Source organism: Gigantopelta aegis, chromosome 2, assembly GCF_016097555.1.
Source record: "Gigantopelta aegis isolate Gae_Host chromosome 2, Gae_host_genome, whole genome shotgun sequence".
In the NCBI taxonomy this organism is placed as follows: Eukaryota; Metazoa; Mollusca; class Gastropoda; order Neomphalida; family Peltospiridae; genus Gigantopelta; species Gigantopelta aegis.
The window spans coordinates 28,608,013-28,633,941 of NC_054700.1; the positions used below are offsets into that span (position 1 = coordinate 28,608,013).

The window sequence follows — 25,929 nt, forward strand, 5'->3', positions numbered from 1 at the left end:
TCTCTCTTTCTGTCTCCCTCTCGCTCCCGTCTCCCCCCTCCTCCAAAACATTACCCATTTTTTTTTTTCTTTGTCTCGCTGTCTCTCTCTATCTCCTCTCTCTATCTCTCTCTCTTTCAAAAAATACATACTTGTTTATTTTTGTATTCTGTCTCTGTCTCTCTTCAAGCCTCTCCTTACCCTCTCTATCTCGTCTGATCTCTATCTCTCTCATCCTCTCTCTCTCTATTCTCTCTCTTCTCTCCTCTCTCTTCAAAACATACATACTTGTTTATCTTTGTCGCTCTCTCTGTCTCTCTCTGTCTGTCTGTCTGAAACTGTCTGCCTACATGTGTCTCTACCATCTCTCTCTCTCTCTCTCTCTCTCTCTCTCTCTCTCTCTCTCTCTCTCTCTCTGTCTCACTATCTCCGTCTCTCTCTCTCACTATCTCCGTCTCTCTCTCTTCTTATTTCTCTCTCTCTCTCGTCTCTCTATCTCTCTCTCTCTCTCTCTATTCTCTTTCTCTCTCTCTCTCTCTCTCTCTCTCTCTCTCTCTCTCTCTCTCAAAACATACACACTTGTTTCTCTATATCTCTGCCTTTCTGAGAATGTGTTGAGTGCGTCGTTAAATAAAACATTTCCTTCCTTCCTTCCTTCCTTCTGCCTTTCTGAGATTATCTAGCACAATCTTCATTCAGACGTTCCCTCTTTCCGTCTCCAGCACCAGAAACAAAAAAACAGTAACACAAACAGCACACAAGAAACCAACCGACAGTAACACACACACAAGACAGTTTAAAATGCAAACTTGTTTTACCTGGTGGAGCAGGGAATAGAATGTTCTCTGTCTGATGTTGTTGGTTAAAGCTGTGCTGGACCGTACAAAACTCACAGTCTGCAAGCACAAGTCAGATAGTTAGACGCGTGACATCACTAACAGGACTGTTAGGTGTGGGCATTATAATTTAGTCTAGAACATAAGAGAAGACGAGGGCCCGGTGACATAAAGAAGTGTAACTAAGTGCCCGATACGTGTGTGGTACGTGGACGTAATTATCATTTTACTGCAGGAACTAGAAGAATGCGTAGAGCACACTTTGCATGTTCGTATTAATCTTGACGTGCGTAGGCTTTAATAAAGAATGTGTAAAGACTGTTGTACAAGAAGCAAACAACTGGCTCTCTGAATGTATGTATGTGTGAGGGTCTTTTTTAGCATACAATTATTCCCCACACTTATACATGACATACATGGAATTTTTTTTTTTTTACACATTTCAAAAACACCATAACCTCCCCCCCCCAAAAAAAAAAAAATAATAATAAAAAATAATAATTAAATAAAAATAAACATTAAAATTACAGCCGACGACAACAATCTGCTTGTAGATGATGTCGCCAAGGATATCCCAAGGATAACGGTACATATAAATATAAATGCCGAAACATGTTAGTTAAACAATTGGGGCCATTCAAATATTACGTAACGCTCGAGGGGTTGTTGGGTGTAGGCCTAAACTTTATGTAGCTTTGCAGGGGTGGGTGAGTGTAATGAATAAAGTTACGTAACGTACCTTTGTTTAATTACTAATATATATATATATATATATATATATATATATATATATATATATATATATATATATATAGTCAAACCTGTCCTAGCGGCTACCTGTACTCAGCGGTCACCCGCCTTAAACGATTTATAATGTAAATGCACCTGTAATAGGCGGTCACCTGTTAAACGCGGCCAGCGGCCACCTAAATCGGATTCCAAATCGCTAAAATACCTGTATTATGCGGCCACAGTAAAGTTTTATAAAAGAGATATTTTAACAACAACGATAACGTGCAGCAAATAACCGGTCTTCACACCTTCAGGAACACTAGTACCCACTCAGTCCCGACATCTCTACTGTGTATAATTAAGAAAGTATATAACACAGTTACTTACCTGGGCTAGTTTAAGTACGGCTGTGACGACCCCGCCGACTGTTATGAGGATACACAGGGTCAGTGATAACCTAGCCTGCTCTTCAGGATCCTGATTCATACCAAACGCCTGCAACACAACGTCCAGTGTGGGAAACATAGTCATATTTAAAACAGGAATTTGCGAATATAAACAACCGATTCAGTAAATAAAAAATAATTAGTTTTGTAATATTCAGGATAAATCTAGTTTTTAAGGAATAAATAAATCTTTGTTTTTAAGTAAATATGTTTGATGTTTAAAATGCATTGAAATGAGCTTTCATTGCAGTAACTATAAACCAAGGGTTCATTGACCTTTTAATACACAAGGCTCTGTCTGTATTATAGGAGTGGGAGTTGGCTCAGTCGGATGAGTGCTCGCTTGAGGTGCTTGCATCGCAGGATCGAACCACCTAGATGGTTCCATTCAAGTGATCAGGTTTTTCTCGTTCCAACCAGTACACCACAACTGGTCAAAGACCGTGGTATATGCTTTCCTGTCTGGGGCTAAGTGCATATAAAAGATCCCTTGCTTCATTAAGAAAAAAAGTGTAGCGGGTTTCCTCTGATGACTACGAGTCAGAAATACCAAATGTTTGACATACAATAGCCGATGATTAATAAATCAATGTGTTCTAGTGGTGTCGTTAAACAAAACAAACATACACTCTGTATTATACTAATTCACGTTAATTAAAATATAACTTATCGGATGTGTGATGTTTATTTTGTTACACAGATCCAAAAGCATGTATTGCTAACTTTGGTAAAATATGTGAAAATCAAAGACAAATGTGTCTCCTTAGATTGTGCGGGGGCGAGACGTAGCCCAGTGGTAAAGCGCTCGCTTCATGCGCGGTCGGTTTGGCATAGATCACTGTCAGTGGGCCCCCTGGGCTATATCTCGCTCCAGCCAGTGCACCACGACTGGTACATCAAAGGCCGTGGTATGTGCTATCCTGTCTATGGGATGGTGCATATAAAAGATCCCTTGCTGCTAATCGAAAAGAGTAGCCCATGAAGTGGCGACAGCGGGTTTCCTCCCTCAATATCTGTGTGGTCCGACGCCATATATCCGTAAATAAAATGTGTTGAGTGCGTCGTTAAATAAAACATTTCCTTCCTTCCTTCCTTCCTTAGATTGTGCTTTCTTCTAAAAATGAAGTAGTGTCTATATTAGTACATGTATTTAAAACATTTACTAGGAGCTCACTCTGATGAAATCCGTCAGAAAGAAGGCGAACGCTGGTTGGATGCATCCCGCTACGATCGAACTGAAGCAGCCAATCACAATTGAGATCCACTGTGGACGGTTCATCTTTAAAACTCGAATTAGACCATCACCCTGCTACAAGTAAAGACCAGCACTATAGAATGAATTTTTTATTTTTATGAACGCATAACGACGTTCAACAATATCCGTCGAGGCATTCATTAATGAAATTACCTATGCCCATCCAATCATCTATCCATTGACAATCCGTCCATTAATCCATCCATCCATCTACAACCCATTCAGCTTTCTACCCATCCACTGTCCATCTATCCGACCATACACCAATCAATAAATCCATCCATCCAATCGTCTATAACCTTTTATTTAATGTATATACCATGTGTTCATATGTCTTTATCAAAGCAGTGATTTCATTTTTTGTTTCAAAGTATTTGTGTTGTTGTTTTTTGCTTTTTAAATTTTACATCTTTTTAAATTTAATTTTTATGTATTATTTGATGTTTCAAACAGTTTGACATATATCTACTTTTCAGCATATATCATTTCAATATTAATACTTTAATATGACAGATTCTTTCCTTTTTATGTGGTGTGTACATATATTACCCATGTTGACATTTTGTCGTCTGCTTGTTTCTCCGCTGATTCTGAACACACCCCTGATGCCAGATTTCGAGTACAATCCACCTGCCCTGACAAGGTGTCAGAAGTATCAACGCTGGGTACTTTGTTTCTGTTCTGCTGGTATTCTTGCTTCAAACTGGCAGATTTCCTCGATGAGAGAGCAACCTCTGGATTGTGGACAGACTGAGTCCTGCGTTTACAAATAGTCAGTTTGACTGAGGACCCGCGACTCAGTCGGTGGACGTCTGCTCGGCTGAGAACACGAGTCTCATCCTCCACGTCGCTGTCATCGGTGTATTCCACGATGACCACATTGCTGATGTCTGCAACAGTAAAATAACAAAGTTTGTTTTGTTTAACGACACCAATAGAGCACATTGATTTATTAACCATCAGCTATTGGATGTGAAACATTTAGTAATTTGTATATATAGTCTTAGAGAAGAAACTCGCTACATTTAAAAATTTCCATTAGTAGCAAGGGATCTTTTATATGAACCATCCCACAGACAGGATAGCACATACCACGGCCTTTGATATACCAGTCGTGGTGCACTGGCTGAGCGAGAAATAGCTGAATGGGCTCACCGACGGGGATCGATCCTAGACCGATCGCGCATCAGCCGGACGCTTTTGCTTAAAGTGATTGTAATTTTTAAACACTACGGCATATTTTTAACTATTAAAGCCGTTTTTGATAATTTAAATTAGAAGTACTTACATTTTATTATTTAGAATATAAATTTTCGTATATCTGAAATGGTTCTGATCATCCCGAATTTTGAAACAATGCCCCAAAATGCATTTTTTTTTTAATTCTAAAAACGCACGTTCGTCTGAGAAGTAATGGTTATCGAAACAAGCTCTAGTTATTTTTAGACGATATTTCCCTGTTTAAACACCACATACTTTAGCTTCTCACTGTTATAACGTTATCCAAAATTGTGTTGCAGGTTTGTAGATTAACTAAACTTAGTGTCCGATTTCACGGGCTGAAACTAGGGTCTGCGCCTTTAACGACAACACTAGACACATTGATTAATTGATGATCACTTTCTGGATGTCAGACATTTGGCAATTCTAACACATGGTCTCCAGAAGAAACTTACTAGGTGTTTCCATTAGCTGTGAGAGATATTTTATATTACTTTTCTCCAGACATGATTTTTGATATACCAGTCGTGGATGGGACGGGGACAAATCTAATGGGTTCACCTAAGTGGTTAAATCCTACGACTCGAGCACCGTAGGCAAACATTAATAGAAGACTGTTTCCCAGTCGACCAAGAACAGATTTAAAATAAGTGCGATGTAATGTAGATTGGCTATAAGTTTCTGAGCAGATGCATTATTACCTTCGTCTGTTGTTCGGATGATGTGATCCTGAAAATGTGAGAGAAAAAAATTAACATAAAATATAATAATAATAATAATAATCATAATAATAATGATAATAATAGTAATATAAATTTAGAAACCGAAGCTGCATGTGCAACCAACTCGTCGGGAGTTGGCTGCACGTGGACACATATACACAACTGGTTCGTCATAAACTTCAAAATAGTTCGCTTGTACTGTGGTTCCATGACTGGTTCGGCTACACATATGACTGATGAACCAGTTGGAGAATGCGGTCAAATACACAACGGATCAGTCTACAACTAAAAAACACCAATGAGTAATATTGCAATCACAATGTTTCGCTGCGCCCTTGTTTTACTTCTTTGATAAATGGAGGGATTTCCAAACAGACAACCAGCCAAGTAACTATGACGTCCTATTAAAGGCGCAGACCCTAGTTTCAGCCCGTGGAAATGGACACAAAGTTTAGTTAATCTACAAACCTGTAACACAATTTCGTATCAGGTTATAACAGTGAGAAGCTAAAGTCTGTGATGTTTTAACGGGGAAATACTGTCTAAAATAACTAGAGGTTGCCTCGATAACCATTACTTCTCAGACGAACGTGCGCTTTTAGAATTATGAAAAAAACTAACATTTCGGAGTATTGCAAAATTCTGGATGACTAGAACCATTTCAGGTGTACGATAATTAATATTCTAAATAATAAAATGTAAGAACTTCTAATTGAAAATGATCAAACACGGCTTTAACAGTGAAAAAGACGCCGTAATGTTTAAACATTAGGGTGTGTCACTTTAATTTTTAATGGAATGTATCAGTGTTGTGGTGTATAGTCTGATATTGCACGAGTGAACTTGTGTAGCCCTTCGCGATCTTTTGATGAGTGAATAACAACATCATTTCACGAGTGCAATACCAACAGTATTGTCCGGTAGCGAGCTGTGTATCCTATTTATTATCAGTTGTGATTGTCATATCATTGCATATAATGTTTTTAAAAAAATTTGGTATATTTTAATATACATGTAGTTTGAACATGATGGCAACGGATAACATTAATTCCCGAAGAACAGATAAGTTATAACTCCTCATAGCGAGAGGTTATATTCATTATTACTCATCGTTACATTTAGTTATTTTGTTGTTGTTGTTGTTGTTGTTGCTGTTACATTTAACTATTTTGTTGTTATATTTAGCTATTTTGTTGTTGTCGCATTTACCTATTTTGTTGTTGTTACATTTAGCTATTTTGTTGTTGCTACATTTAGCTATTTTGTTGTTGTTGTTACATTTAGCTATTTTGTTGTTGCTACATTTAGCTATTTTGTTGTTGTTGTTGTTATATTTAGTTATTTTGTTGTTGCTACATTTAGCTATTTTGTTGTTGTTGTTGTTACATTTAGCTATTTTGTTGTTGCTACATTTAGCTATTTTGTTGTTGTTGTTGTTACATTTAGTTATTTTGTTGTTGTCGCATTTACCTATTATTTTGTTGTTGCTACATTTAGCTATTTTGTTGTTGTTGTTACATTTAGCTATTTTGTTGTTGCTACATTTAGCTATTTTGTTGTTGTTGTTGTTACATTTAGCTATTTTGTTGTTGCTACATTTAGCTATTTTGTTGTTGTTGTTACATTTAGCTATTTTGTTGTTGTTACATTTAGCTATTTTGTTGTTGTTGTTGTTACATTTAGCTATTTTGTTGTTGTTATATTTAGTTGTTTTGTTGTTGTTGTTACATTTAGCTATTTTATTGTTGTCACGTTTAGCTATTTTGTTGTTGTTACATTTAGCTATTTTGTTGTTGTTACATTTAACTATTTTGTTGTCGTTACATTTAGCTATCTTCGTGTTGTTGTTGTCACGTTTAGCTATTTTGTTGTTATTGTTACATTTAGCTATTTTGTCGCTGTTGTTGTTAAATTTAGTTATTTTGTTGTTGCTACATTTAGCTATTTTGTTGTTGTTGTTGTTACATTTAGCTATTTTGTTGTTGCTACATTTAGCTATTTTGTTGTTGTTGTTATATTTAGTTGTTTTGTTGTTGTTGTTACATTTAGCTATTTTGTTGTTGTCACGTTTAGCTATTTTGTTGTTGTTACATTTAGCTATTTTGATGTTGTTGTTACATTTAGCTATTTTGTCGCTGTTGTTGTTATATTTAGCTATTTTGTTGTTGTTACATTTAGCTATTTTGTCGTTGTTGTTGTGTTATAAATAACAATAAAGTCTAAATAACAACCATACAGCTTGGCTTTTCTTTCAATACCCAGATCCAGATATCCATATAACATATAACATTTTCAAGATAGACTTGTACACATTCTCAAACTGATCACATGAGTGTTACTGGGTACTGGATATCTGAAAGTGAATAACCAATGGAAACTGCAATGTGAAGTCAACCTGTAGTCTGACAAGCTGCGGGTACAGCTCGCCCCCCTCCATCAGCTCCTGGTGTGTGCCCTGCTCGACCACCCTGCCCTCCCTGAGGGCGATGATCAGGTCCGCGTCCTCCACTGTCGACAGGCGATGTGCCACCACCACCGTCGTCCTGCCACGGGACGCCTGCAGAACAACAAAAAGAAATGAGTGTTTTAACGATACCTCAATACCTTGTTAAATATAACGGCTATTTGAGAGAGAGAGAGTCCTGTTGTTTTAACGATACCTCAACACATTTTTAACTATAAATATCTACTAACCCCATCTACTCACCCTGCTATATATAAATATCTACTAACCTCTTCTACTCACCCTGTTATATATAAATATCTACTAACCTCTTCTACTCACCATGCTATATATAAATATCTACTAATCACGTCTACTTTCCCTGCTATATATAAATATCTACTAACCACGTCTAAGCACCTTGCTCTATATAAATATCTACTAACCGCGTCTACTCACCCTCTTATATATAAATATCTACTAACCTCTTCTAGTTCCCCTGCTGTATATAAATAACTACTAACTACGTCTACACCTCCCGCTACATATACATATCTACTAACCACGTCTATCCACCCACCCCAGCAACATATAAATATCTACTAACCACGTCTACCCAACCCCCTCGCTATATATAAATATTTACTAACCACGTCTACTCACCCCTCCACAGCTATATATAAATATCTACTAACCACGTCTACCCACCACCCTACCCCAGATACATATAAATATCTACTAACCACGTCTAAGGCTTTCCGCACGGCAAGTTCACTATCGTCATCTAGCGCAGAGGTCGCCTCGTCGAGCAAGAGTAGAGTCGGGTTTCGAACCAGGGCTCTGGCGATCGCAATTCTTTGTTTTTGTCCTCCAGAGAGTTGTGCGCCACCTTCACCCAGCATTGTGTCATATCCCTGCACGTGAATACAACATATATAGAATAATCTCTTACTAGTGCATGCATTTCCACTTCTAGCACTGTGTCATAGCCCTGCACATCAATACAACAAATATAGAATAACCTCTTACTAGTACATACATTTCCACTTCTAGCACTGTGTCATATCCCTGCACATCAATACAACAAATATAGAATAACCTCTTACTAGTACGTGCATTTCCACTTCTAGCACTCTGTAATATCCTAATATGTATGTATACGTCACTGGCACTAAGAATGTAGCATTAATAATTATTTGACAACTTCTAGCATTGTTTTATATACCCTTGTACAAATGCATGACCTGTGTTAAGATTATAACAATATAACATAATTAATATTTGACTATTTCCAGCACTATGTCATGTCCCTGTTTATTATCCACATGGTTCAAGATATTCAGGGATATATAGCCAGTATGACACACGTCTGTCATAATGATTTCACGTGCACAACAAATTACGTAATTTTGGGAAACGACGTCATAACTTAATGCGGCTTCCCCAGTCTTAGATCTATGTAAACGCTCACCAAAATGACTTCATTTTGGAAAATGACGTCGTTTCGTCGTCTCTTTCTAGTTACATTTGAAACGTTTACACGAGGTCCTAGTTTATTATTCATAAAAATTGTATTTTGCATAATGTGGATAATAAATGCATCGTACTGATTTTACGAAACTCCTTTCAGGATCCATGTACAATACAAAAATCCTGACACTCGTTTCGTAAAATTAGTAGCCTACAACACACTAGCTCGTATAATAATCTTTATATGTACACGTAGCATGCATTAATATCGTAGCATACTTAATATTTAACTTCTTTTAGCATTACGTTATATTTTGACATCCAATCAATGTGCTCTAGTGGTGTCGTTGAAAACCCCTAAAACTTATCATTCCTGTACACACAACTTGCGTGCATTAAGAATGTTTTAGAAAAGTTAGTTTAAATTTGTTTTGTATAACGAAATCATTAAAGCATACTAGGTTGGGATGGAGCAAAGCGCAATCCGTGAATGGGTTCGTCAACGGGGTTCGATCCTATGTGCGCTCCACTGCATTATTAATACTTAACGACGTCTAGCATGGGGGTCGGGATTTAGCTCAGTCGGTTGAGTGCTCGCTTGAGGTGCTTGCGTATCAAGCCAGGGTTTTTTTTCTCGTTCCAATCAGTGCACCACAACTGGTCAAAGGCCGTGGTATGTGCTTTCCTGTCTGTTGGATAGTGTACATAAAATATGTAGCGGGATTCATCTGATGACTGCGTGTCATAATTACCAAATGTTTGACATCCAGTAGCCGATGAGTAATTAATCAATGTACTCTAGTGGTGTTGTTAAACAAAACAAACTTTGTTTTATCAGGTCGGTTCATCGACTTTTTCTCGAGAATTCATGCGCTGTTTGAACTACTTGAAGAATCACCTGTGGACAAAACTGGTATATCAAAGGCCGTGGTATGTGCTGTCCTGTCTGTGGGATGGTGTATATAAAAGATTCCTTGCTACTAATGGAAATATTTAGCTGGTTTCTCTCTAAAACTATATGTCAAAATTATCAAATGTTTCACATCCAATAACCAATGTTTAATAAATGAAAGTGCTCTAAAGGTGTCGTTAAACAAAACAAACTTTAAGTTTTATCACCTGTGGAAGCTGGGATATGAAGTCATGCGCATTGGCTTCACGCGCTGATTGAACAATGTCAGCATGTGCTGCGCGCGCACACCCACAGCGAATGTTGTCTTCTACCGTGCAGCCGAAAAGCACGGGCTCCTGGCCAACGACGCCCATCTGACGGCGAACACTCTGGACGTTCAGCTCTTTCATGTGTATTCCGTTGACATGTATCTGCAAAAAAAACCCCACAAAAACTTATTAAAGTCATACCCCGTCCCTTGTTTTTGGTTAAAGTCAAAATTATCCTGATTAAATTCTGCCCCGGATTGGGCTCCTGGCCTCTCAGAGGCGGAACCCTGGGGCGGACATGTTCGAAACCTTCGTGGTATATGAGCTTGTTGAAGCATTACGCACGCACATTAAAGTCATAGACCCTAGTTATTTGTGTTTTTGTTTTTTAACTATTAAAGCCATTTTTGATAATGTAATCAAACGGAATATCCATTTTCGTACAACCGAAGTGTTTATGGTCATCCAGACCGGCCTCGGTGGCATCGTGGTTAGGCCATCGGTCTACAGGCTGGTAGGTAATGGGTTCGGATCCCAGTCGAGGCATGGGATTTTTTAATCCAGATACTGACTCCAAACCCTGAGTGAGTGTTCCGCAAGGCTCAATGGGTAGGTGTAAACCACTTACACCGACCAGTGATCCATAACTGGTTCAACAAAGGCCATGGTTTGTGCTATCCTGCCTGTGGGAAGCGCAAATAAAAGATCCCTTGCTGCTAATCAGAAGAGTAGCCCATGTAGTGGCGACAGCGGGTTTCCTCTCAAAATCTGTGTGGTACTTAACCATATGTCTGACGCCATATAACCGTAAATAAACTGTGTTGAGTGCGTCGTTAAATAAAACACTTCTTTCTTTCTTTATGGTCATCCATGTTTTTTTAATGCCACGACATGCATTTTTGTCATAATTCTAAAAACACACATGCGTATAAGAAGTAACGGTTGTGGTGAAGAGCTCTAGTTTAGGGGGCAGAACGTAGCCAGTGGTAAAGCGCTCGCTTGTCGTGCGGTCGGTTTGGGAACGATACCCCGTCGATGGGCTCATTGGGCTATTTCTCGTTCCAGCCAGTGCACCACAACTAAACTTAGTGTCTTGTTTCATGGGTTCACACTAGCGTCTGCGACTTTAAAATATGAATCTTAATTATACCCCATCATGTATGTTTTCTTATAACACTAAATTAATCAAAAATCCTTAAAATAAAAGTTCTAAAACTCTACTAGCATTATGATAATATTTGGCCCGTGCGTTAAACACGTACCACTCTTACTGAATCATACCTGGTCCGTGCGTTAAAAACGTACCTCTCTCACTGATGGATCATATCTGGCCCGTGCGTTAAACACGTACCTCTCTCACCGATGGATCATATCTGGTTCGTGCGTTAAAAACGTACCTCTCTCACCGATGGATCATATCTGGCCCGTGCGTTAAAAACGTACCTCTCTCACTGATGGATCATATCTGGTCCGTGCGTTAAACACGTACCTCTCTCACTGGTGGATCATATCTGGTCCGTGCGTTAAATACGTACCTCTCTCACTGGTGGATCATATCTGGTTCGTGCGTTAAACACGTACCTCTCCCACTGACGGATCATATCTGGCGCGTGCGTTAAAAACGTACCTCTCCCATTGACGGATCATAACTGGCGCGTGCGTTAAAAATGTACCTCTCCTACTGACGGATCATATCTGGCCCGTGCGTTAAAATGTACCTCTCCCACTGATGGATCATATCTGGCCCGTGCGTTATAAACATACCTCTACTACTTACGGATCATATCTGGCCCGTGCGTTAAAAAACGTACCTCTCCCACTTATGGATCATATCTGGTCAGTGCGTTAAAACGTACCTCTCTTACTGATCATATCTCGCCCGTGCGTTAAAATGTACCTCTCCCATTGATAGATCATATCTGGTCCGTGCGTTAAAACGTACCTCTCCTACTGATCATATCTGGTCCGTGCGTTAAAATGTACCTCTCCCATTGATAGATCATATCTGGTCCGTGCGTTAAAACGTACCTCTCCTACTGATCATATCTGGTCCGTGCGTTAAAATGTACCTCTCCCATTGATAGATCATATCTGGTCCGTGCGTTAAAACGTACCTCTCCTACTGATCATATCTGGTCCGTGCGTTAAAACATATCTCTCCCATTGATCATATTTTGCCCGTGCGTTATAAACGTACATCTCTTACTTTTATATCTGGTCGTACGTTACAAACGTACTTCTCCCACTGACCATATCTGGTCCGCGCGTTAAAAACGTACCTCTCCCTCTGATGGATCATACATGCGTAATATGAGCTGGAGAACAGTGCTCTTCCCGCATCCGCTAGGTCCTACCAGCGCTACCTTCTTTCCAGCTGGGATGTGCAGATCCAGGCCTTTAAGAACCTGAAACAGAATACCATTATAATCGTTTGAACCTTCTCAGACTAGATTAACGGTATATATCACCGTTGTTACAAACAGGTAGAGCAATCCCAGCCTATGTAACAGGTAGACCAACCCCAGCCTATGTAACAGGTATAGTTTTTGTGGGGGTTTTGTTGTTGTTATTATTGATTTTGTTGTTCCGTGACGGACGATCGAGACCCTCACAAAAGCACTTGATCCTACGTGTTGGGATTACCTTATCTTAACCTAATAAGAGAGCTTCAGGGTTTTTTTTAGGGGTTCTTTTTTGTTTTTTTGCCCACGTAATTACAAAAACAAAACATTTGTAAACTGAAAAGGTTCTTTCCTTCTTGACCCACTCTTGTAGTAGCAGAGTGATGATTGCGATAGTGGTTGTCTTTGTGGTGGTGGTATTGGTTGTTTGTGTGGTGGTGTTGGTGTTGGTGGTGGTGGTGATGGATGTAGCAACAATAAGATAATGGTGGTAGTTTTAATGCGATAGTAATTATAGTCTTGTTTTCATATAGTCGCAAAATAACGGTAATGATATTTCACCTTCACTTGTGGTCTAGAAGGGTAGCTGAAGCCGACGTTTTTAAACTGAATGCTTCCGTTGATGTCATCGACGACCTGGCCTGCTGTAGACGCGCTGTCTATGAGGGGGGAGGAGCGTGAGATAGAGAACACCCGGGCAGCAGCACCTCGTGCGTTGGCTAGCGTTCCGAAAAAGGGAAACGCATAACTCAGCGACACGTTTGCGATGATTAAGCCTATAAAAATCTGTAATAAGAAGATAGCACTACTTAATTAAATACAATGGGCTTAACAATCAAAGTGTTGTACCATTACTGCTGATATACGTTTTAAATGTGTTTCCTGTATGTTGCTACTAAAACAGTTTTAGGACTTACCGGTACAATTTTCCCAGGTTTAAGGTCATCCTGTTGAACAAGGTGCATTCCATACCAGAAGGTCACAGCAAAGGCGGCAAAAATAATGAACCAAAACGCAGACATGCTCAAGCCAAGAGCGAACCCTTTCTTGCAGGCTACATGTTTGACCTTTCCCAAACTAGCAGTATATCTGTGAAAAGAAAATATCAAGAAAACAGCACACTACGGTAATAGTTTATCCAATGCAATTCACTGTTTGTTGTTAAATGATATTGTTGTCGTGATTGTAGCGACCGTAATGGTGGTGCCGGTTTTCATGGTGGTGTACCTGTGGTCTGGTAGATTCTGGCTGTAATCACAGTCATTTCGGAATTTTACGAAACTCTGTCAGGATTCGTGTATTACACTCGCTCTCACTCCGGCAATACAATAATCCTGACACTCGTTTCGTAGAATCAGTACGAGACACAAGCTCGTATAATAATCTCTGTATGTGCTGTTGTATGACTGCCTGAGTGTACCGAAATCAAGTTTCAAGTTTCAAGTTTGCTAATAATAGTACATTCTGTTTGAAGTCTTAATCTGGTCTTTTTTCTGTGGTCCAACAGGTCAAGCTCTACGTATGACAGCAATTCTCAAACGTCTACACCATGGGCGTGATCATCATTATCATCAACAACGGCAACATCAACATGAGCCACAGTGAGATCAGCTCTTACAATTCAAGCTAAAACTGTTCTTCTATTGTCCGCCCATCCTCCTACAAAAATGTGTTGTTGTTGTTGTTTTTTGTGGAGGTTTTGTTTTGTTGTAAATAAAAGCTTGTAGTAAACTCCATAGTATGCAAAAGGGCATTCCTGTGGGGAGGATTATAGATGAGATCACCGAAATCACCATACAATACCCACAAACAGCGAATAAACGGGATCCAAGGATTGATTTGAAGCGTTCACAACTCATAACTTTTGAATTGGCAGTCATCCCAAAACCTACTTGTATTAAAACAGTATTAACAAGTCTAGACGGCGACAGATGCCTAACTATTAACACCATTCAAGACATCTACCTAGGAATAGGCAGTCCTAGAAATTAGCCAGTGTAATACTAGTATTGTATGCGATTTGATTTTTATCGTTACATTGCACATTTGGTTACATTGCAATTGCAATGTTTTGCTTATATAATAAATGTTGTTACTCTTAAAGCTTCCTGGGCTCGTGCTTATAAAACTTTTATAGTCCAGACTCAATTTCTAACGACGTCACACACATACATGTATGACGTTGTCATGACATTAGTGTCTCAGACTCTATTAGAGATTCGAGTCTTGACTCTAAACGTTTTATATGCACCAGGCCTGGTCTTCCTGGAGAATGAAGTATCTTCAGATACACGTAAAATACAGAAATCAGGTATCTGTAAAACTAGAGTTAGTGAGGTTAACATGAGTTACAATAACTTCAGCAGGATCTGCAATCTGTCTTGCCCTGCCGCTGACAGTTACTACTAATGACTTGTAACAAACCTGGCCGCCTCTTTCTCCTGGCCCTGGAACGCCTGTACGGTGCGTATTGCTCTCAGGGACTCCGTGGTAACGCTCTCAGCTTCGGCCACAGCTCTTGATTCCTTTCCTGCAAACAGCTTCACCCACTAAACAGAGAGAAATAAATTCATGTATTTTCTCCACATCATGACGATTTCAATCTGATTCTGCCTCAAAACCGACCACATGCCGGTGCCTTACCGGTATCCCAAAATGTTTTGATAACCGAAAATTTACTAGAAGATTATTCCATTTATCAACTATAGTACGTCCCATCCTCTATGTTTAGGTCTCACTACACAGATGTCATCTGCCATTGAAACCCATGTTAAATTGCCCAACTTCAAACGAAGATTGCCAATAGAACGGGTTCTCATTGGCACTAACAACATACACCATTGCGAACATACATTATATAAGCATTTATTTTCACTCCAAAATTGAGAACATTTCCGTCTCAGTTTTTTGCTATATGACCGCATCTGGCTGTAGTACCGGTCCGCACAGGTGGTTCATTAATCGATTCACTCCAGCTGTCTCTTGCGCTGTACACCCATGTCCCAAAAGGTCGATGCACAATATTACAAAATAACATGGGTGAAATACAGCCAGAAGGCTTACCATTAAACATACATATTGTTTTAATTCTTCACCATTTCCTAGAAGTGAATATGTGAACCATAACGTGTCACAATTTGGAACTATAGTGGACCGTGATGAATGAACTCTCACCCCGAAGTGATCTGTGTAGTGAGACCTTACAGTACCCCATACATGTTTCAAACATACGGCTACTTGATACAGTGGTACTAGATGACATAAAATAATTGTATACATTTTATTCCCCAGATGAAACTAAATATCTTGACAAAACATTCACATTTGTCGCCAAAGGCAGGACTTGTGGTATTAACTGCTCTATCAAACGTTAGGTGCACATCGATCTTTGACCCAGCTGTTTGTCATTTGGTTTAGAACTACCGTATAGCATTGCCATCAGTGTAAAGTAATTTATGTCATAAAGGTGTGAAGAGGTTATTTACGTATCACTTTGCAACAAACATATGTAGAGTAGAGAACCATCTTACTCTTTGCTAATTATTTCGAGTCTACTTTTATTATATGTAAATGTCCATTGCCCATAGCTGACGCATGTCCCTGAGAAAACCACCGCAGACAAAACTACAATTACGGTGGTGGTTAAACCACCGGATTTAAAGTTTGTTTTGTTTAACGAAACCCCTAGATTTATTAATCATCGCCTGTTGGATGTCAAACATATGGTCATTTTGACACAGTCATGCAGTCACAGAAAGGAAACCCGCTACATTTTTCCATTGTAGCTAGGGATCTTTTATAGGCACCAACCCACAGACAGGGTAGCACTTTCCACGGCCTTTGATACACCAGTCGTGGTGCACTGGCTGGAACGAGAAGTAGCCAAAATGGCCAACCGACGGGGATCGATCCTAGACCGACTGCTCATTAGACGTGCTATATACCATGGCGCTACATCCTTCCCTATCGGATTTAATGCTGATATATGTAGATATTGGGCTCAAATCGACCAGGGCCACGTTCCACAAAGCGATCTTAACGCTACGATTATCTTATGTGCATAACTACCTTATGTGCTTAAGGTGATCTTAGCGCTAAGATCGCTTCGTGGAACGGGGCCCTGGGCTTGTATTCACAAACGTACTTAAGTCAGCGTTTGATACTTATCTACATACTTTAAGCATACTAGTAGTATGATACGTTTATTTAAAGGGACATTCCCGAGTTTGCTGCATTGTAAGATGTTTCCGACTAATAAAATATTTCTACGATTAAACTTACATATTAAATATATTTTCTTGTTTAGAATATCAGTGTCTGTATATTCAATGTGTTTCTGGTCGTCTTAATATTTGTAAGAGGCCCAAACTGGATTTTGTCTTCAAATAATTTCGTACATATGAAAAAGATCTGTTTTAGGAAATAAAATTAAATTTAACCCAATACAAATATTAGAACGATCAGAAACGCGTTTAATATTCAGCCACTGATATTTTATGCAGAAAAATATATTTGATATGTAATTGCAATCGTTAAAAAGTATCTGTTAGTTGATAGCATCTTAAAAATTGCAGCAAGCTCAGTAATGTCCCTTTAAATAGGTTTGTGAATACGGAGCCTAATAAAAATAAGAAAAAAGAAAGAAAACAAAAGACAACAACGTAAACTGATGGAATGATAGATATAACACATAGAAAATACAATATACTAACTCTACATAACCCAATGGAATGATAGATATAACACATAGAAATAACAACATACTAACTCGACCTAACACGACGGAATGATAAATATAACATATAGAAATAACAACTGACTCGACTTAACACTACGGAATTATAAATATAACATATATAAATAACAGCTAACTCAACTTAACACGACGGATATAAGACATAGGAATAACAACATACTAACTCGACTTAACACGACGGATATAAGACATAGGAATAACAACATACTAACTCGACTTAACACGACGGATATAAGACATAGGAATAACAACATACTAACTCGACTTAACACGACGGAATGATAAATATAACATATATAAATAACAACTAACTCAACTTAACACGACGGATATAAGACATAGGAATAACAACATACTAACTCGACTTAACACGACGGATATAAGACATAGGAATAACAACATACTAACTCGACTTAACACGACGGATATAAGGCATAGGAATAACAACATACTAACTCGACTTAACACGACGGAATGATAAATATAGGATATAATAACAACTAACTCGACTTAACACGACGGATATAAGACATAGGAATAACAACATACTAACTCGACTTAACACGACGGAATGATAAATATAACATATATAAATAACAACTAACTCAACTTAACACGACGGATATAAGACATAGGAATAACAACATACTAACTCGACTTAACACGACGGAATGATAAATATAACATATATAAATAACAACTAACTCAACTTAACACGACGGATATAAGACATAGGAATAACAACATACTAACTCGACTTAACACGACGGATATAAGACATAGGAATAACAACATACTAACTCGACTTAACACGACGGATATAAGGCATAGGAATAACAACATACTAACTCGACTTAACACGACGGAATGATAAATATAACATATATAAATAACAACTAACTCAACTTAACACGACGGATATAAGACATAGGAATAACAACATACTAACTCGACTTAACACGACGGATATAAGACATAGGAATAACAACGTACTAACTCGATTTAACACGACGGATATAAGACATAGGAATAACAACGTACTAACTCGACTTAACACGACGGATATGAAGACATAGGAATAACAACATACTAACCCGACTTAACACGACGGATATAAGACATAGGAATAACAACATACTAACTCGACTTAACACGACGGAATGATAAATATAACATATATAAATAACAGCTAACTCAACTTAACACGACGGATATAAGACATAGGAATAACAACATACTAACTCGACTTAACAGACGGATATAAGACATAGGAATAACAACATACTAACTCGACTTAACACGACGGATATAAGACATAGGAATAACAACATACTAACTCGACTTAACACGACGGATATAAGACATAGGAATAACAACATACTAACTCGACTTAACACGACGGATATAAGACATAGGAATAACAACATACTAACTCGACTTAACAGACGGATATAAGACATAGGAATAACAACATACTAACCCGACTTAACACGACGGATATAAGACATAGGAATAACAACATACTAACTCGACTTAACAGACGGATATAAGACATAGGAATAACAACATACTAACTCGACTTAACACGACGGATATAAGACATAGGAATAACAACTACTAACTCGACTTAACAGACGGATATAAGACATAGGAATAACAACATACTAACTCGACTTAACAGACGGATATAAGACATAGGAATAACAACATACTAACTCGACTTAACACGACGGATATAAGGCATAGGAATAACAACATACTAACTCGACTTAACACGACGGAATGATAAATATAACATATATAAATAACAACTAACTCAACTTAACACGACGGATATAAGACATAGGAATAACAACATAATAACTCGACTTAACACGACGGATATAAGACATAGGAATAACAACGTACTAACTCGATTTAACACGACGGATATAAGACATAGGAATAACAACGTACTAACTCAACTTAACACGACGGATATGAAGACATAGGAATAACAACATACTAACCCGACTTAACACGACGGATATAAGACATAGGAATAACAACATACTAACTCGACTTAACACGACGGAATGATAAATATAACATATATAAATAACAGCTAACTCAACTTAACACGACGGATATAAGACATAGGAATAACAACATACTAACTCGACTTAACAGACGGATATAAGACATAGGAATAACAACATACTAACTCGACTTAACACGACGGATATAAGACATAGGAATAACACATACTAACTCGACTTAACACGACGGATATAAGACATAGGAATAACAACATACTAACTCGACTTAACACGACGGATATAAGACATAGGAATAACAACATACTAACTCGACTTAACAGACGGATATAAGACATAGGAATAACAACATACTAACCCGACTTAACACGACGGATATAAGACATAGGAATAACAACATACTAACTCGACTTAACAGACGGATATAAGACATAGGAATAACAACATACTAACTCGACTTAACACGACGGATATAAGACATAGGAATAACACATACTAACTCGACTTAACACGACGGATATAAGACATAGGAATAACAACATACTAACTCGACTTAACACGACGGATATAAGACATAGGAATAACAACATACTAACTCGACTTAACAGACGGATATAAGACATAGGAATAACAACATACTAACCCGACTTAACACGACGGATATAAGACATAGGAATAACAACATACTAACTCGACTTAACAGACGGATATAAGACATAGGAATAACAACATACTAACTCGACTTAACACGACGGATATAAGACATAGGAATAACAACATACTAACTCGACTTAACAGACGGATATAAGACATAGGAATAACAACATACTAACTCGACTTAACAGACGGATATAAGACATAGGAATAACAACATACTAACTCGACTTAACACGACGGATATAAGACATAGGAATAACAACATACTAACTCGACTTAACACGACGGATATAAGACATAGGAATAACAACATACTAACTCGACTTAACACGACGGATATAAGACATAGGAATAACAACATACTAACCCGACTTAACACGACGGATATGAAGACGAGGACGGGACAGAACGACATGGTCACCAACGCTAGTCTCCAGTCTAGATAGAGCGACACCATGTTGCACGTCAGCCACGTTGACAGCCACTGAATAAACATCGCCATCTGGCCTCCGATCGCCTCGGCAACCATTGGTATATCACTGCAATAAGACACATTTGAATAACACCCTACCGAACATAAGCGCACATAAGCGTACAAGACAAGTGTAGGGGTGGGTGGGAGATGATCTCCCCACTAATGCTGGAGCACATCCTCAAATTCTGGAAAAATTATAGAGATATTCGGGCAAAATGTACTAACCTGAGACCTTTTTAACATGTATTTTCATCATCAACAATTAGTTGTCATCCATGTAAGAATGCGTAGTGATTCATTTGTAAATCTATATAGCTGTTTGGTAGAAATGCTAATATGAATAAATGTTGTTATCCACATTCGGACATTTTCGTTTAATTTGAGCAAACACCAACCTGCCCCCCCCCCTACCCCCCTCCCCCCTACCCCCCCCCCCCCAACAAAAATGGGAGCCCTTACGCCTATGTAAACACAAACACATACGCACGCACGAACGTGCGCACACATCAATAGTACATATATGTTGCAACAGAACTAAAATTTATGGAAATTGTTTTGTTAACAAATAAACAATTCCAGGCAGATGACTATTCCAAAATAAATCATTCAAAAGCACTTTTATTTTAAACAGTTAACTAGAATCGACCGGTGCCATAATAATGAAACCTTCAATCTTTAAAATAAACGACGAAAGTATAAGGAGAAAACGACGATGACGAGGAAGAAGAAAAAGAAAACTATGATGATGATGAATTTTGATGATGATGGTGATGATTATGATGATGATGATAATGATGATGATGAAGCTGATGATGATGGTGGTGGTGGTGGTGGTGGTGATGATGATGATGATGAAGCTGATGATGGTGGTGGTGGTGGAGGTAGTGGTGATGATGATGATGATGATGATGAAGCTGATGATGGTGGTGGTGGAGGTAGTGGTGATGATGGTGATGATGATGAAGCTGATGATGGTGGTGGTGGAGGTAGTGGTGGTGATGGTGATGATGATGATGATGATGATGATGAAGCTGATGATGGTGGTGGTGGAGGTAGTGGTGGTGATGATGATGATGATGATGATGAAGCTGATGATGGTGGTGGTGGAGGTAGTGGTGATGATGGTGATGATGATGAAGCTGATGATGGTGGTGGTGGAGGTAGTGGTGGTGTGGAGATGCTGATGATGGTGGAAGCTGAAATGATGGTGGTGGTGGTGGAGGTAGTGGTGATGATGGTGATGATGATGAAGCTGATGATGGTGGTGGTGGAGGTAGTGGTGGTGATGGTGATGATGATGATGATGATGAAGCTGATGATGGTGGTGGTGGAGGTAGTGGTGATGATGATGATGATGATGAAGCTGATGATGGTGGTGGTGGAGGTAGTGGTGGTGATGGTGATGATGATGATGATGAAGCTGATGATGGTGGTGGTGGAGGTAGTGGTGATGATGGTGATGATGATGAAGCTGATGATGGTGGTGGTGGAGGTAGTGGTGGTGATGGTGATGATGATGATGATGAAGCTGATGATGGTGGTGGTGGAGGTAGTGGTGGTGATGATGATGATGATGATGATTATAATGACGAAAAGTAAACAGAAAATTACACACAAGTATTATTATTAAATTTTGTTCTGTTAAGGCTTATATGGACTGAATGCGGCTTGCGTTTTGGCCATATACACCACATACATTAATTTCATTGCGGGTGGCCGCGTGCGTTTTGTAAAGAGCGCATTTCATTTGCATCCAGCCTAGACGCTCTCATTGACACTAATGTATTTCGATTCTTTTTCCTTGGCGGACGCGACGAGCGTGTCATTGCTCCGTCCGAGGTTCAGCCATACTATGTTTTGTGTTATTTATTTATTGTCGAAACATCTACATGTAGGTGCCCTCTATTAGGGCTCAATCATACTAGCTGCGAGACGTGCGTGTCTCTTGTGTCTGTTGCGGCTACCGCAGGCGTCCAAAACATTGGAAGGAAGGAAGGAAATGTTTTATTTAACGACGCACTCAACACATTTTTATTTTACGGTTATATGGCGTCAGACATATGGTTAAGGACCACACAGATATTGAGAGAGGAAACCCGCTGTCGCCACTTCATGGGCTACTCTTTTCGATTGGCAGCAAGGGATATTTTATATGCACCATCCCATAGACAGGATAGCACATACCACGGCCTTTGATGTACCAGTCGTGGTGCACTGGCTGGGGCGCCCTCTATTAGGGCTCAATCATACTGGCTTCGACACGTGCGTGTCTCTTGCGTCTGTTACGGCTGCCGCATGCGTCCAAAACACTGGCGTCATCTGCGTTTTGGCGGCAAATAATAAACTCACATATTTATAAGTATCTGTCATGTGTATTGTTGCCATCTATATCATGATCAGGCACGGCGGAAGCAAGTAGACATTAGGTTTGGGGGGGGGGGGAGCTGACAGATCGAGGGCACAATGCAAAGTGTCTAGGGGGATTCGGGGGTATTTACTACCAATAATATTTTTTATTCAGAAATATTAGGGGTGGGGGCTAGAGCCGTGCCTGGTGATATATTATTTGTATCGGAATTTAAAGAACGTGTAATCGATTATTTTGATAAATTGATGGTATGGTTTGTTATCATAAATCAAAAGTGAAGCATTATCGTTGCAGTAGATTTAATATCGCAGACGCATGCGGCTGGTTATTGCACTGCGTTTTCAAACGCACGCTCCAAGGTGCTAGTGTAAATGCTCTCTCTCTCTCTCTCTCTCTCTCTCTCTCTCTCTCTCTCTCTCTCTCTCTGTATGTCTCTCTTTCTCTCTCTCTCTCTCTCTCTCTCTCTCTCTCTCTCTCTCTCTCTCTCTCTCTCTCTCTCTCTCTCTCTCTCTCTCTCTCTCTCTCTCTCTCTCTCTCTCTCTCTCTCTCTCTCTCTCTCTCTCTCTCTCTCTCTCTCTCTCTGTGTGTGTGTGTGTGTAAACATTATTTTTGTAGACGCACAGAATGCACGCGCCACGTCCAATGTGAACGAATCCTTACTGAGATAATCTGGAACTTAGTTCTCTGGGGTTCTGTGTATCAAACCACGTCATCTCCTGTGTCACTACCGCACGGAAGTAATCTGTGCGCATGTTCTTTATCTGTCTCTCTGCTGTCCACGTCCAAAACGTCACCGAAACGTAGCCAGTAACCATGGATACAATGCCAAGAATGGTAAATATATAGGCGTAGGGTGTGGTTTCATTTTCAATGTTATTACTGTTCGACCCATTTAGGTGTGAGGAACTGAAACGAGAAGCAACCAATTATAAACACAATCTCAGCTATTTGAAATTTGAGTGGAACTAAACGAAAAGACAAACTGCTAATGTAATGCCTGACTAACGTCTGGAGTTTTGGAACTGAGAACAAAATAAAAGACAAAGAAAACAGGTTATTTGAAACCGTATTCCTGTCCAGGTCAAATACCTTGAACTTTGTGAAGTTGTAGAATAAAGTTGTAGTTAAATATATTTTCTTGTTTAGAATATCATTGTCTGTAAATTCAATGTGTTACTGGTCGTCTTAATATTTGTAAGAAGCCCAAACTGGATTTTGTCTTCAAATAATTTCGTACGTACGAATAAGATGAAATTTAAATAGTACAAATATTAGAACGATCAGAAACACGTTTAATATAGAGCCACTAATATTTTATGCATAAAAATATATTTGATATGTAATTACAATCGTTAAAAAGTCTCTGTTAATCAATAACATCTTAAAAAGTGCTGCAAACTCAGGAATGTCCCTTTAAGAACACCACTAGAGCACATTGATGTATTAATCTTCAGCTATTGGATATCAAGCATGTTTTTTGTTTTTATATATTTATTCTTACAGCGGAAACCCGCTATACATTTTTATAAGGGATCTTTAATATGCACCATGCCACAGACAGGATAGCACATACCACGGCCTTTGATATACCAGTCGTGGTGTACTGTAAAGAGACATAGCTGAATGAGCCCACCGACGGGGATCGATCCTAAACTGATCTCGCATTAGGCAAGCGCTTTAGCACTGGGCTACGATGTACGTCCTGCTCTGAACATAGGACAGATAACATTTGTGACTATGAGGAGAGGGATTCAGGTAGATTCCTGCGACATCTGCTGACAAACACAGGTGTGGCATTGTCCTCAATTCTGCTACGTGCATGGTGGGAGGCATATAATGCAGTGGCTGTCCAGGGGCCTAATTCACTCTTAGGCTCTGCTAGACAACAAAACATCCTCTTTGCAAGTATGTTTGCATTTCACAGCGATATCGCAAAGTTGCGAGAATTTAGTGAATTAGGTCCCAGGTGTGCAGCAGCCCAAAATGTTTCGACTGCAAAGATGCCCCAATTAGGACGTCTTGGGCCGCTCACAATATTGGATATTAATTGATTTATGTCTTTATTTTATTAATATCCACTTTACATTATTTCTTAATAACCCATTCCGCTTGTACATTCGCTGTACAGAGAGTTAATAAGGAAAGAAATGTTTTATTTAACGACGCACTCAACACATTTTATTTACGGTTATATGGTGTCAGACATAATATGGTTAAGGACTACATAGATATTTGAGAGAGGAAACCTGCTGTCGCCATTTCATGGGCTACTCTTTTTTATTAGCAGCAAGGGATCTGTTGTATATCAATAGACAAGATAGCACACACCACGGCCTTTGATGTACCAGTCATGTGCACTGGCTGGAGCGAGAAATAGCACAATGGGCCCACTGACGGGGATCGATCCCAAACCGACCGCGCATCAAGCGAGCGCTTTACCACTGGGTTACGTCTCGCTCCCGGTTATATGGCGTCAGACATATGATTAAATGACCACACAGATATTGAGAGAGGAAACATGCCGTCGCCATTTCATGGGCTACTCTTTTCAGTTAGCAGCAAGGGATCTTTTATATGCACCAACCCACAGATAAGATAGTACATACCACGGCCTTTGTTACACCAGTTGTGTAGCACTGGGTGGAACGAGAAATAGCCCACTGACGGGGATCAATCCTAGATCGATCGCGCATCATGCAAGCACAGTACCACTGAGATACGTCCCGCCCCCAGAGAGTTAATAAATACACGGTATAAAATAACACAACTGATACATTATGTTTCGTGCATTCATTTTGCCAACCGGCCTCGGTGGCGTCGTGGTAGGCCTTCGGTCTACAGGCTGGTAGGTACTGGGTTCGGATCCCAGTCGAGGCATGGGATTTTTAATCCAGATACCGACTCCAAACCTTGAGTGAGTGCTCCGCAAGGCTCAATGGGTAGGTGTAAACCACTTGCATCGACCATTGA

General features: G+C 39.2%; 1 protein-coding gene across 1 annotated transcript in view; it reads right to left on the minus strand.

The window, feature by feature from the left end:
* LOC121388056 (phosphatidylcholine translocator ABCB4-like) overlaps nt 1–25,929 on the minus strand; it is a 47,434-nt gene that overhangs the window by 19,052 nt on the left and 2,453 nt on the right. The window contains exons 3-16 of the mRNA XM_041519263.1: nt 23,620–23,865; nt 20,484–20,655; nt 15,092–15,216; nt 13,585–13,756; nt 13,229–13,453; nt 12,545–12,670; nt 10,224–10,427; nt 8,378–8,548; nt 7,599–7,748; nt 5,171–5,198; nt 3,798–4,138; nt 3,168–3,302; nt 1,935–2,042; nt 798–875 (exon numbers count right to left, since the gene is read on the minus strand). Coding sequence (XP_041375197.1) covers nt 798–875; nt 1,935–2,042; nt 3,168–3,302; nt 3,798–4,138; nt 5,171–5,198; nt 7,599–7,748; nt 8,378–8,548; nt 10,224–10,427; nt 12,545–12,670; nt 13,229–13,453; nt 13,585–13,756; nt 15,092–15,216; nt 20,484–20,655; nt 23,620–23,865 — 2,281 coding nt within the window. The remainder of the gene's footprint in view (nt 1–797; nt 876–1,934; nt 2,043–3,167; nt 3,303–3,797; nt 4,139–5,170; nt 5,199–7,598; nt 7,749–8,377; nt 8,549–10,223; nt 10,428–12,544; nt 12,671–13,228; nt 13,454–13,584; nt 13,757–15,091; nt 15,217–20,483; nt 20,656–23,619; nt 23,866–25,929) is intronic.